We start from the raw sequence: 12674 nt of genomic DNA on the forward strand, positions 1-12674 counted from the left end.
CTTTAAAGTAAGTAAAGCAAATTTCTAATTGATTTGTTCTTCTCTGTTCTGAGAACTTCGGTCCTGTTTTTTATTCTCCAGTGACTTTCTAGGTGCTGACCTTGCTTGTGTTTTCGTCACACATTCAATGAAAACACGACAGCCAGCGGGACAAAAACACCTAATAGGACAAACAGATCGATCTATGACGTCATCTGCCGGTCATGTGACCCAGCAGGTAGTTTATGAATGAGTGTGTTTGGGTAAGAAATTAGGTAAAAGGTGGAAGGGGGCGGGGCCAGGTGAGACAAGATAAAGCTGTCAGGTCCGGATTCTCTAATGATGGATTAAGATATCTCCAAAAATTGTTCATCATGTTCTCCCGCTATCTGCTCCATCTCCAGATATGATTATCAAAGCATATAGCTCTGATGATCTCAGACACAAACACAGTTAGCTCTTGTGAATGCGGAGAGAAACTATCTGCACCTTTACTCTGCAGGGAGTTGCACTTTCACGCTGACGGAGTTGCACTTTCACGCTGACGGAGTTGCACTCTCACGCTGACGGAGCTGCACCCTCACGCTGACGGAGCTGCACCCTCACGCTGACGGAGTTGCACTCTCACGCTGACGGAGCTGCACTCTCACACTGACTGAGCTGCACTCTCACACTGACGGAGCTGCACTCTCACACTGACGGAGCTCAGTTCTGTCCACATAAAGATGATGAGAAACTTTTTTACACTTTATTAAGAGGACACACTCTAAACATGTGAGATGAGTTTCACTGTTTCAAACAAAGCTTCCTCCCTGAATTGAGCAAGAAAGGACGATTAAAAAACAACAACAACACTCGCATCATCGTCATGGTAACATCTCCAGAGCGTCTCCACACTTCATGAAGTGTTGGATTAAGCGTGGAGCCACTGGCAGCCCTGGACTTGTCTTACCCCTGGTTATACTGAGTGTTTACATTCAGACATTTGGTGCATGATCTGAATCTTGATACTCAAGTTTCCATGTGATGTCACTCTGCAGGCTCTGCTTAACAGACTGAAACTAACAGAGATCTTATTTCTGAAGTTTAGCATCTTAAATTCCTGTTCAACTTTCCATTTTCAGCTGGAGGCCGAGTGATTATCACATTAGTAAGCTGAAGATTTAGAGGGACACTTTTGTCACGTTTGGAATCTCAGAAGCCAGCAAATGTTATTTAAATGTAATAATAAGATCAAATTCAGCTCTGATTGTGACGTCCACTGGAACTAAAACAGTTTGATTCCTGCAGTTTGGACACATTGCCTTCCTCTTTCAGTCAGATAACTTGTGCAAACACTAAAAGCAGAGATGATGCCAGCCTGATGCAGGTGATCTCAGTTCAGTACCACAGGTCGACCCTGTGCTGGTGACGTGACACCAAAGTTTACCGCTTGTACCCGTGACGTTTCCTCTTGTTTGTTCTTCACCTCTGATTCCTGTGTGTTCATGAATGTTGCCCTGAGGCCACATCTCGCTTCACCTGCAGTTTGAGTTAATTCATTCCTCTAAACTTGATCTTTTTCCACTTTACATTAATGCAGGAACAGCACTGAACATACATATACACCCACACACACACCCACACACACACACACACACACACACACACACACACACACACACACACACACACACACACATAAATGTGAACACAAAGAAGTGTTTCTGTTAAAGATGAACTCCAGACAGCAGTTAACGGGATCATTTGCACCAATCATTAAAGATCACATATCCTCCTCCTTTTCAACCAGTTAAAATAAGTCTCAGAGCTCCTCAAAACATGTGTGTGAAGTTTCTTGTTCTAAATCCACTCTGATCCTGTATTTGATCATGTCTGTAAACCCCTCTATTTCAGCCCTGCTCAGAACAGGCTGTTTCTGTGTCTGTACCTTTAAATGTAAATGAGCTGTGTCTGACCACGCCCCCTCTCTGGAAGGGCTCGGGTGTCTCGGCCTTTCTCGCTCCATGTCCTATTGTTTACGGTGAGAAGGCAGACTCAGTTTATGTTTGAGCACACATTTTCTGAAAAGTGGAGGAGGTAAAAGAAGGGGGTTTTGTAGACAGACTAGAGACACATATTAGTGTTAGAGAAACATGGTGAAGAGGATTTTGAATATGAGACCTTTAAATCTGCGGCCACACAGCCCAAGCCGATGTAGATATGAAATCAAAACCTTCTAAAAACAGCCCAAAGACATAAAAGCTCTGGTGGAAAATTTAAGAATAACAACTTAAGAGAATAATTTCCGATGGGGTTTCTAGGAGAATTTTACATTTTCATTTTCATTTGTGTCTTCTGGTTGACTTTTTATGTGACCGGGATGAAACATTTGCTTTGTTTGTGTCCGAACGCTCCTTTAGTCAAATGATACAACAGATGCTGTACGTTCTGATACTCACTCGGCCCTGGAGTTGAAGATGTGCGTGGCCCAGCCGTCCATGAAGCGGGGATCTCGTGTGAACCACAGCACCACCATAAGAAGGAAGAGAGCCAGAACATTTTTCTCCCCATAACTCATCTTCCCCAGGCGTAGATATTCGTCTCTTATCACCTTGTACGCTGCTAGCTCCTTCTCTGACTTCACCGTCCCGCATCCCCACGTCCTCCGCAGGCTGCAATGGGTCAAAAGACGTGTTTAAGTAACGCTTGGTAGTTTTCTTTAGTATTTTTGATGAGAAATGGTGTCAAGATCATGAACTGACAAACAGGAAGGTCAAAGTTAAATTAAGATTTTTGTTTGTTCCAGTGAAGCGACTCACTTGCAGCCGATGTAGAGGAACTGCAGCCAGAACCAGGCCAGTGTAAGGGTCAGTATCATGGTGGGAAAGGCGAACGCGAACCAGGATGCAAAGTTGATGACATCACCGTTCTGAGGAAAGAGTCTACAAGAAAAACCCAGACAGGAAGTGAGAAAAAGATGATCAGGATAATCTTCTGTTCATCAAATGTCTGGATTGCTGAATACAGACAAGAAGGTCCCCATGGCACCAGTGTTTGTGTTTTAGCACCTACTGGCTCATCTGTCCAATCAGAACCAGGTTTGGTCCAGTTCCGGTCAGAGTAGCGATGCCTCCGATGCTTGCAGCGTAGCACACACACAGCAGGAGTCCTTTACTCATCGTCTTCCTCTCATCTTCATCGTCGCTCAGCTCCTCCAACTCCATCTGACAGCGGACCGTCTCCACTGAAACGACCACAAGCAAAGTTTAAAGAGAGACTTAAAGAACTGTTAGCATCTTTCAGTTCATTAACTACAAAGTCACTACAGTCCCTTTTATAGATTCCTTAGTTCTTATATTAACTATTCTCCTTGGACTCACCAGGCCTGCTGTCGGTGCAGTCTGATGGAGGCTTGTCCTCTGGAATCGGTTTGAGGATCTCCTGTCTTTCCGTCTGACCCTCTGAAGACTCTTTCTGCTCAGGGGTCACTTCCTGTAGGCTGCTGGTTTTCTCTGAGTTGCCTTGTGATGGAGTCAGCCCATTCAGACCTGGTGGAAATGTTTGGAAGGGAGGATTCAGAGCTCCAAGAACAGTATTTATAAATCCCTGAGAAAAAAAAGTAGACAAAAGAGCCTACCAACCCTGCTACGATCCAGTAAAGGCCTTTCACACTTTTTTTGGACTACTGTTACGTACAGACACCTTGCACACTGAGTCCAATGTGTTTATTTTTCTATTAATCGAGAAAATTTGCAGTGTGAGACAAAATGTCTCGTACTCATCACAAAAAGTGGTCAAGCTGTTAACATGTTTTTTTGGTTCTTTCACTCCTTAAAAAAGTAACATCGGGGTCCGTCCACATGAAAACTAGACAAGAGCAAGGAAAGTTTCTCCTCTCAATAAGGGAGAGTTTTTCCTGTTGATAAGGTTGGACCATGTTGGACTGACTTCCTACTTCGTACCCTCTGCCCTTGACCACTGAGCCTTCACGTAACACCTGTCATCAGGCTGTGGCTCAGTTGGTAGAGTCGGGTTGTCTCTCAACCAGAAGGTTAGGGGTTTGATCCCAAGCTCCTGCAGCTACATGCAGAGGCACTGCTTGTCAACAGGCAAGGCAGGCAACTTACTGGTCTGGGGCCCCAGAGGGCTGACAAACTTTAACCTAAAGCAGCAACCCATAATGTGCAAATTTGCAACAACATTAGGAAACCTCCCTAAGATTTGCCCATCTGACCGCATTCACTCTCATTGTCCTGCTGAAAGTTGGTTGGAGGGTCCCCCAACTGATTTTTGCCTTGGGCCCCAACTGACTCTAGAATCGCCACTGGCCACATGTCCGATGTGTCTTTGGGCAAGACACTTAACCCCGAATTTCTCCCGTTGCTTCGTCTGCGGCATATGAATGTGCATGAATGGATGCGTTAATACTGATGGACTCTTTACTCAGCAGCTTCTACCATCAGTGTGTGAATGTGTAGGTGTGACATGTGGTGTCAAAACGCTTTGAGTAGTCAGAAGACTAGAAAAGAGCAATACAAGCTCAAGTCCATTTACCATTTAGGTAGATCTAATTTCTATGGCTATATTATCCAAACAGGTTAATCTAACCTATGAGTGTAAAGCGGCTGTACAGTTCACCATTCTCCAGGAACTTCGTACCATTATTTTGCAGGATGCTGCTGGTGTTCCCCTGATGTTCCTGATGTAGAACAACAATGCCTCGTCGTCCTGTGGAGGAAGGTTCGGGCTCCACTTTGCCGTTGAGCTGGTCCAGAACAGCCTGGACGATGGGGACCATCATTGCTGTGGTGGCTGTATTGCTGATCCACATGGACAGGAAGGCTGTGACTCCCATGAAGCCCAACATCAAACTGGGAAACAAAGGGAGAGAAGATCATCGAAAAGGTGTTGATGCTACAACAATCTTCAACATCAAATAAGACCAGAGAACCGGAGACTGGATCATGGGATTATGAAAACCCTTGTGGTACAAAGTAAACCAGTAGGAACAGTTAACACCTCCTTGAACCATCCTTTGGACAAATCCAACAAGCATAGGACACAATGTGGACCTGAACCTGTTAGAAAAGTTATTCTCTCATCTGGCCTGGGAATGCCTGAGATTACCCCTGAAGGAGCTGGAAATACTGCTGGGAATGGAGGCTTCTTTATTTTAAAATATGTATTTTTTTGCTTTTTGTGCCTTTATTGGAGAGATAGGACAGTGGATAGAATTGGAAATCAGTAAGAGAGAGAGTGTGGGGAATCACTTACATGCGGGAAAAGAGCCACAGGTTGGATTTGAACCTGGGCCGCCCACTTGGAGGAATACAGCCTCCATACATGCGGCGCGCGCCTAACCACTGAGCCACCAGCGCCCTGGAATGGAGACTTCTTGACAAACTTCCTCGCCATCATTTTGACAAACCCCAAATAAGTGGATCTAAAGAATGCAGGGGTGGATTGATGCGTCATATAGCGAGTACAGCGGATTCTCTCCTTCCCCCCAACAATATAAAGATTTTAGCAATGATCAGCACTAGATTTGAGTCAAAGGAACCCTATCTATGTTTTTAGCCAAGCTATCAGCGTGGCCAGAGGCGCTGCTTGTCAACAGGCAAGGCAGGCAACTGCTTGGGGCCTCTGGCAAGTAGAGGGGGGCCCCCATCGGCTGACAAACTTTGAAACCAAACCATTGCCTCAAATTGTGCAAATTTAGCAACAACAGTGGGGAGTGCTGTCTTGCAAAGCGTCACAGCATGATTCCTGTGAAAACCAAAATTTGTCAATGAAGAAAGATTAAGAGGAGTTATCCATCTGGGGGTGGAAAAAGTATTTTCTATCGCTTTCTATCACAACAACTGGAACCAACAGTCTGAAGTTAAATATCTCAACCAATATTGGATTGCCATGAAATTTGGTAAAGGACATTCCTGACTCTGATAATCCCCCGATTCATCTACCTCCGAGTCTCCTGCAAATCAACATCCAACAGCACCAAATACTAAATATTTGCACCCACATGACATTTCATGACATTAAAAAAATGGAATCCCTTGGGCACACATGGCCTAGCGGTTAGGTTAGGTTTAGGAAGCTAAAGTCCACCAAGCGGGCGGCCCTAGTTCAAGTCTGTCCTGTGGCTCCTTTCCTGCATGTCATTCCGGTCTCACTCTGTCCACTGTCCTATCAAATAAAGGCAAAAGAAAGGAAAAAAGGAATACTTGAAGAAGACAGTTTTCAGGTTGCCATGGCAGCATCTTGTCAATCACAGTTAGCCCCACCCTGACTCCTCCCCTGCTCTCTAGTCTCTGGAACTGTGTTTTGCTAAATGAACATCCTGCTGTGTTGAAGAAGACTTGAGATCATGAACTCATTTTTATAGACTCACAGGGCAGGTCGAACACCGACCAGCAGGAGGACTCTGAGCGCGATGCGTTTGTGGAGGTTCCAGTGCTCCACCGCCACGGCCACCATCAGCCCACCCACGAACAGCATGTTGGTGTCCTTCAGGTACTGCATGCACACCTGAAAGAGCACAACACCCACACCTTTGTCACAGGATTCACAGATGGAACAGAAAAGAAAGACACCCGTTTGATTGATTGTGATTCTCTTATCCAATCAGTGACTGATCTGCATGGAGGAGTTTGTGTTTCTTACGTCTTTGGACTGCATGATGCCGAGGACGGGGAACAGGATGGTCGGCAGGAGCGCCGTCACCGCCAGAGGCAGCACCTCTGTGCACCAGTACACCGCCATGAGGCCTATGACATAAGCACAGGCCGCCTCCTGCACACAAAAACACACAAGAACCCTTAAGATTTCCAGGACATCATGTAGTGACATGAAGGACCTGCATGTGTAAACGAGACTCAGTTTAAGTCTTTACTGTGAGCACGAACAACAATGAAAAGAAAGAACATAAACTGAGGGTGTTGATTTGAATGTGTGTGTTTAGATATTAAGAAAGTGAGAAATATCTACCAAAAGAGAAATAAGATCTTTATCCTGTTCATGCTAGACAAAGTGTCAGACTAAGATTTGAGTTTTTAGGGCGAGACAGAGTCAAGACTGAGACCAAGGCAGGACGAGACCGAGTCAAGACTGAGACCAAGGCAGGACGAGACCGAGTCAAGACCGGGAACAAGGCAGGGCGAGACCGAGTCAAGACCGGGAACAAGGCAGGGTGAGACCAAGACAATAAATATCACCGAAAAATCATCATCTTGTGTGCAGGGGGCGTGTCCCTCACCATAAAACCGGGAAGGTTGTGGCCATAACCGGGGGATAAAAATCAAACTACAAATGAATTGTAAAGTTATTATTTGTTCTTTTATAAAGAGGCATTTTCCTTATAGTCACGATGTGGAGAAATAGCCAATCAGTAGTGGTTTTGACCGGTCTTGATTTAAAATCTGGAGTCCGCCCAGTCTGAGACCTAGACAAGGCCCGAGGAAAAATGATTTCGATTCTGAGACGAGACCTTCAGAAAGTGGTCTTGAGACTACAACACTAAAGTGTAAACCTGTCAGATGTAAATAATGAACAGCTGTGTTTATTAAATCACCGCCGTGTTACATAATCCTGTAAAAGTTTAAAAACAACAACAGTTCCTGCAGAAACTGAAGATGTGTTGATACGAACTCCTGCAGCGGAGCTTTAATCTCACGTGCGCCCCCGTCCACGGTGTGCATGTGCTCCTGATCTGGGAGGATTTACAACCTAGCGCTTCACCTGCTGGACTCCAGAATCCAGCTGTGACGATGGAGAGTCCGATCTCTCAAATCCAAACAGGGTGGATGGAAACAATATGTGAGCGCTCGCCCTGTGACCCCCCCCACCCCTCACACTGCTCCCTGTCACTGTTTGTGTTCATACAAACGTTAAGTTATAGCGTTTCATACCAACCAACATGGGACTCGCCTGTAGCGAAACCAGGGGGCAACAACTCCAGCTGCCGAGCCTCTTGGTGTCTCCCTGTATGTCAAAAGTTTTGTTTTTAACTCTCTAAAACACTTTGAATTTGATAAATAACACTTTTAACATTATCCAGTGATAAATATATGTTTGTACTAGTTTAGAAAAGCTCTTTTGGACAGTAAACACTTTTAGTTTTGGTACTTTATGTTTATTTTTCCTCCAACACTTTGTGGTGTATCTTTAGCTGCTTTCATACGAACACTCCTGAAAATATCTAGATCATTCCAGGAAGACTGCTCCGGATATTCTCCTGGTCTGGTTGTTCACACATGCATCTCACAGTGGGAGACTATCCCTGTTAGGGGGTGGGGTCTCCTGAGATAAGACACAATGTAAAAAGAGCGATGTGGAAGAAGCGTTCAGGCAACAGTTTTCTATTCGACGCTATAATGAGAATATCTGTCTTTCTATCAATGCTACGTGTAGTAGAACAGAATCACAATCTGAACTAAAGAGTGGAGAAGAACATACTGGAGAACAGGAAACATAATGCAGCAGGTTCATTAGAGCACAGAGATGGTAGAGGTGGCGTGCAGACAGTCTATGGTCGTGCAGCGATCACAGAGAATAAACATCACCACCCCCTCCCACTCGCTCCAGGTGAATTCTCCTGATTATATCCTGCTGCGTTCTCACATCAGCTCACTCTGACTTTCTACAGAATAAATACGAGGAGGCTGGAGGAGAAACTCCGGGTGAAGAGAGAAACATTCAGCTGTTTGTGTTCACACATGACGCTCAGCACGGAAAATATCAGATTTCTGTTGTTTCCTGCAGGTGTGAAATCACTATTTGAGTGCAGGATCTTCAGTTCAACAGAGAGTTTTTTTTACAGAGAGAACAGATCAGACACAGCGGTGTTGTTCCAGCTGATTAGATCAGAGCTGCTCTGATGAGATCAGTTTGTTTTCTTCTTTTCAGAAAGCTTCTCAGTAACCTGAAACAGTGAACGTTTAAACAGTTTGGAATCTGTTTGTCAATCAGTGACAGAAAGCTGTGAACGTAACCTGCTCACTGTTCTGCTGTAAACTAATACTGTCGCTGCGAAGCAATATACAGATATACATGATTCTGCATGTCGAGCACATTTGAACCCGAATGTAACTTCACTAAAGTCAGATATTCAAAACATCACTGAGGTTAGAGTGAATTGAAATAAAGTATAGATTTATGATGTAACTTCTATGTGATGGTGGTCAGGGCTCCATCACCTGCTCGGTAAACGTGTTAGTGAATTGCTCGTTAAGCTGCTCAGTGGTCTCACCGTGGTGCTGAGGGCGAGCGGCAGCAGGATAAACGGGCTGCAGACCAGGATGAAGACCCCCTTCAACCTCCAGACCCGCCGCAGCATTTTCACCCGCAGAGGAAGAACCGACATGGTCGACTACGAAGAAGACGATGAAGATGAAGTGTAAAAGTCAGAGAGGAGCTGTATCAGTGAGACTCTTTTCACTTTCTGCTGCTCACACTGTCTGCCGCCTTATTACTCTCTCTCTCTCTCTCTCTCTCTCTCTCTCTCTCCGACACATTGTGATGCATTTCAAAGTCGACTAAATAAATATTAACTTAATGTCAGTCAGCACACACATGCTGCCCCCTCTCAGCAGAGTAAACACAGGAGGGAATCGGATCTCCTGTTTACGTCAGGATCATCTCACCTTTACATTTTCTGCACCGACTAAAAACTTCAGTTTGAGTTTGAAAAGAGGCGTAAAGAGGATCCTATGGGGCGCCGATTGTAAAGTTGCACACACTACAAATAACAACAACATTTCTCCACATTTAGCCCTAAAACATCACTTTTTATTCACATTTAGAGAAATATTTGTGAACTTTGTCATATTTACTTTTGTGAATAAAAATGTAAGATAATTTCATTGGCAAATATAAATGTTAAATATTATATCTAAATGTTAAATGTTATATATAAATGTTAAAAATACATGTCGTGATTCTAAATATTTAGCTTTGATCCTATATATTTAGCTAAGATTATAAATATTTATAATCAAAGCTAAATATATAGAATATAAACTAAATATTTAGCAACGACTTCTAAATATTTAGCTAAGACTCTAAATATTGAGCTAAGAATCAAAGCTCAATATTTAGAGTCTTAGCTAAATATTTAGAGTCTTAGCTAAATATTTAGAAATCGTTGCTAAATATTTAAAGTCTTAGTTAAATATTTAGAAATCAAAGCTAAATATTTAGAAATCAAAGTTAAATATTTAGAAATCAAAGCTAAATATTTAGAAATCTTAGCTAAATATTTAGAAATCTTAGCTAAATATTTAGAAATCGTTGCTAAATATTTAGTTTATATTCTATATATTTAGCTTTGATTATAAATATTTATAATCTTAGCTAAATATATAGGATCAAAGCTAAATATTTAGAATCAGGACATGTATTTTTAACATTTATATATAACATTTAACATTTAGATATAATATTTAACATTTATATTTGCCAATGAAATTAGCTTACATTTTTATTCACAAAAGTAAATATGACAAAGTTCACAAATATTTCTCTAAAAGTGAATAAAAAGTGATGTTTTAGGGCTAAATGTGGAGAAATGTTGTTGTTATTTGTAGTGTGTGCAACTTTACAATCGGCGCCCCATAGGATCCTCTTTACGCCTCTTTTCAAACTCAAACTGAAGTTTTTAGTCGGTGCTGAAAATGTAAAGGTGAGATGATCCTGACGTAAACAGGAGATCCGATTCCCTCCTGTGTTTACTCTGCTGAGAGGGGGCAGCATGTGTGTGCTGACTGACATTAAGTTAATATTTATTTAGTCAACTTTGAAATGCATCACAATGTGTTTATTCACAAAAGTAAATATGACAAAGTTCACAAATATTTCTCTAAATGTGAATAAAAAGTGATGTTTTAGGGCTAAATGTGGAGAAATGTTGTTGTTATTTGTAGTGTGTGCAACTTTACAATCGGCGCCCCATAGGATCCAACATGTGAGGTTATTTATCATGACTAAACCTCACTCTAGTAAGGAGCTCAGCACCTCAACATGGACCTCGATAAATGTTTCTTTTCAATCATTTGGGCACATCCAGAACCCTGGGACCTCTTGCCCCCTAAGCAAGACACCCTTAGACCAACCATGTATTACTTAAACGTGAACAGGGACCACTTCTTTTTGTAACTGGTGGACTTAAGAGGGAGAAGAAAGGATTGAGGAAGGTGTATGTTATGTGTTAAATGTGTTGATGTGGTGAGGGGTTTGTGTAATGTTTATGTTGGGGGGTAACGGACTGCCGCTGGGGTTTTGGGGTCAAAGGAGGGAGAGGGTGAAGATTTTATTTTTCTTAGGTCTGGTCCTGCAGGAGCAGCCCCCCAGACCCTCAGGAGGAGACTTTCCACTTGCAGGACTGTTTAGGACACAAGTTCATTCTTGTTTTTTGAGTTGTGCAGGTTCTTCTCCTCGTGTTTGATCAACAAACTATTTAATCAATAAACACACAGAGGAGCCTTGGACTGAGAGCTGCCTTTATTTGTATGCAGCAACACCAGGCAAGTAAAAGACCCTGGGCCTTCAATGGGACGGGCTTTTTAGTAGTAGTGGTGTTGGGGTTGTATCAAGTCAACTTTGGTTATATTCTTTAATAATTATTTCTAATTATTAATAATATAAATAAGATATCATTAAACTGTGTTTAATCTCGTTTTGGGGCACCACCCTGTACTCAGGGAAATATAACCAAAATATCACTCAAATCAGTCTCAGATTAGTTATTTAATTACTAATATTATTAATAATTAATAACTATATTTAATAAATTGAAGGCGTGAAATCCGTACACAAAGCCTTCGCACCCAGCTTATATCACAATGCAAATACACCAGTAATCACAAACAACTGCTCTCTTAAATTATAACAGAATTTATTTAAACAAAGCAACGTCAATCCAAAATCAATGAACTTAATCAAACAAATAACTATTATAAACTAATCTAAGCAAACAAACATTATCAAGCACACCTTGTGAATGAGGTGTGAATGTGTGTGTGTGTGTGTGTGTGTGTGTGTGTGTGTGTGTGTGTGTGTGAGAAAGAGAGAGGGGGGGGGGAGAAGAAAAGGGGGAGATTGCTTCGTCCCACGTGGTCGCCCTTCCGATGGCACACACCTAACAAAGACCTAATGTGGCCTTAATGTCTAAAAGAGACCGAGTTCGGCCCTACACGATCTGTGTCTCTGAGGCGTCTGGATGGCCGCGAGTGTATAGATCTGTGTGTGTGTGTGGGTGTGTAGCCTATATGCGTAATGGGGGAAGAAAAGAGGATAAAAAGGAGCGTAGAGGAGGAGAGAAATGCGTGCCTGAAGAGGCCGGATCACAGTCCGAATCCCGCACCACAACTCGGAGTAATTCCCTTCATTGACAGAAACAAAACCAATGGCCGAATTCAAGTTAATACGGCTTACACTGGCCTTTCTGATCAGAAGAATAATACCCGGTTATAACGCTGTTACGCTAAACACATATAGGACGCAGCGGTCCGAAACAACAACAAGAGTTTTAAACAGGTAAAACTCAGGACGCAGCGGTCCAACAAAGATAAAAATTACAGTTTCTGCTTCAATCAATCAATTGTTAAAAACACTCTCTAAAGCTAATTCTGCCCAGACCTAATTAAGCCTCACTTGTGGGTCGCTTTGCCTGCGATCGGTGAAGGAAAAAGGAGTCCGGCGATAAAACAGATCTTCTG

General features: G+C 42.8%; 1 protein-coding gene across 1 annotated transcript in view; it reads right to left on the reverse strand.

Moving 5' to 3' along the window:
• LOC132988660 (Na(+)/citrate cotransporter-like) overlaps nucleotides 1-9551 on the reverse strand; it is a 14998-nt gene extending 5447 nt beyond the window's left edge. Inside the window, exons 1-8 of the mRNA XM_061056220.1 lie at nucleotides 9209-9551; nucleotides 6625-6753; nucleotides 6353-6489; nucleotides 4621-4832; nucleotides 3342-3509; nucleotides 3034-3205; nucleotides 2781-2903; nucleotides 2421-2633 (exon numbers count right to left, since the gene is read on the reverse strand). Coding sequence (XP_060912203.1) covers nucleotides 2421-2633; nucleotides 2781-2903; nucleotides 3034-3205; nucleotides 3342-3509; nucleotides 4621-4832; nucleotides 6353-6489; nucleotides 6625-6753; nucleotides 9209-9322 — 1268 coding nt within the window. The 5' untranslated portion in view covers nucleotides 9323-9551. The remainder of the gene's footprint in view (nucleotides 1-2420; nucleotides 2634-2780; nucleotides 2904-3033; nucleotides 3206-3341; nucleotides 3510-4620; nucleotides 4833-6352; nucleotides 6490-6624; nucleotides 6754-9208) is intronic.
• Nucleotides 9552-12674: the final 3123 nt, after the last annotated feature.

Source organism: Labrus mixtus, chromosome 14, assembly GCF_963584025.1.
Source record: "Labrus mixtus chromosome 14, fLabMix1.1, whole genome shotgun sequence".
Lineage (NCBI taxonomy): Eukaryota > Metazoa > Chordata > Actinopteri > Labriformes > Labridae > Labrus > Labrus mixtus.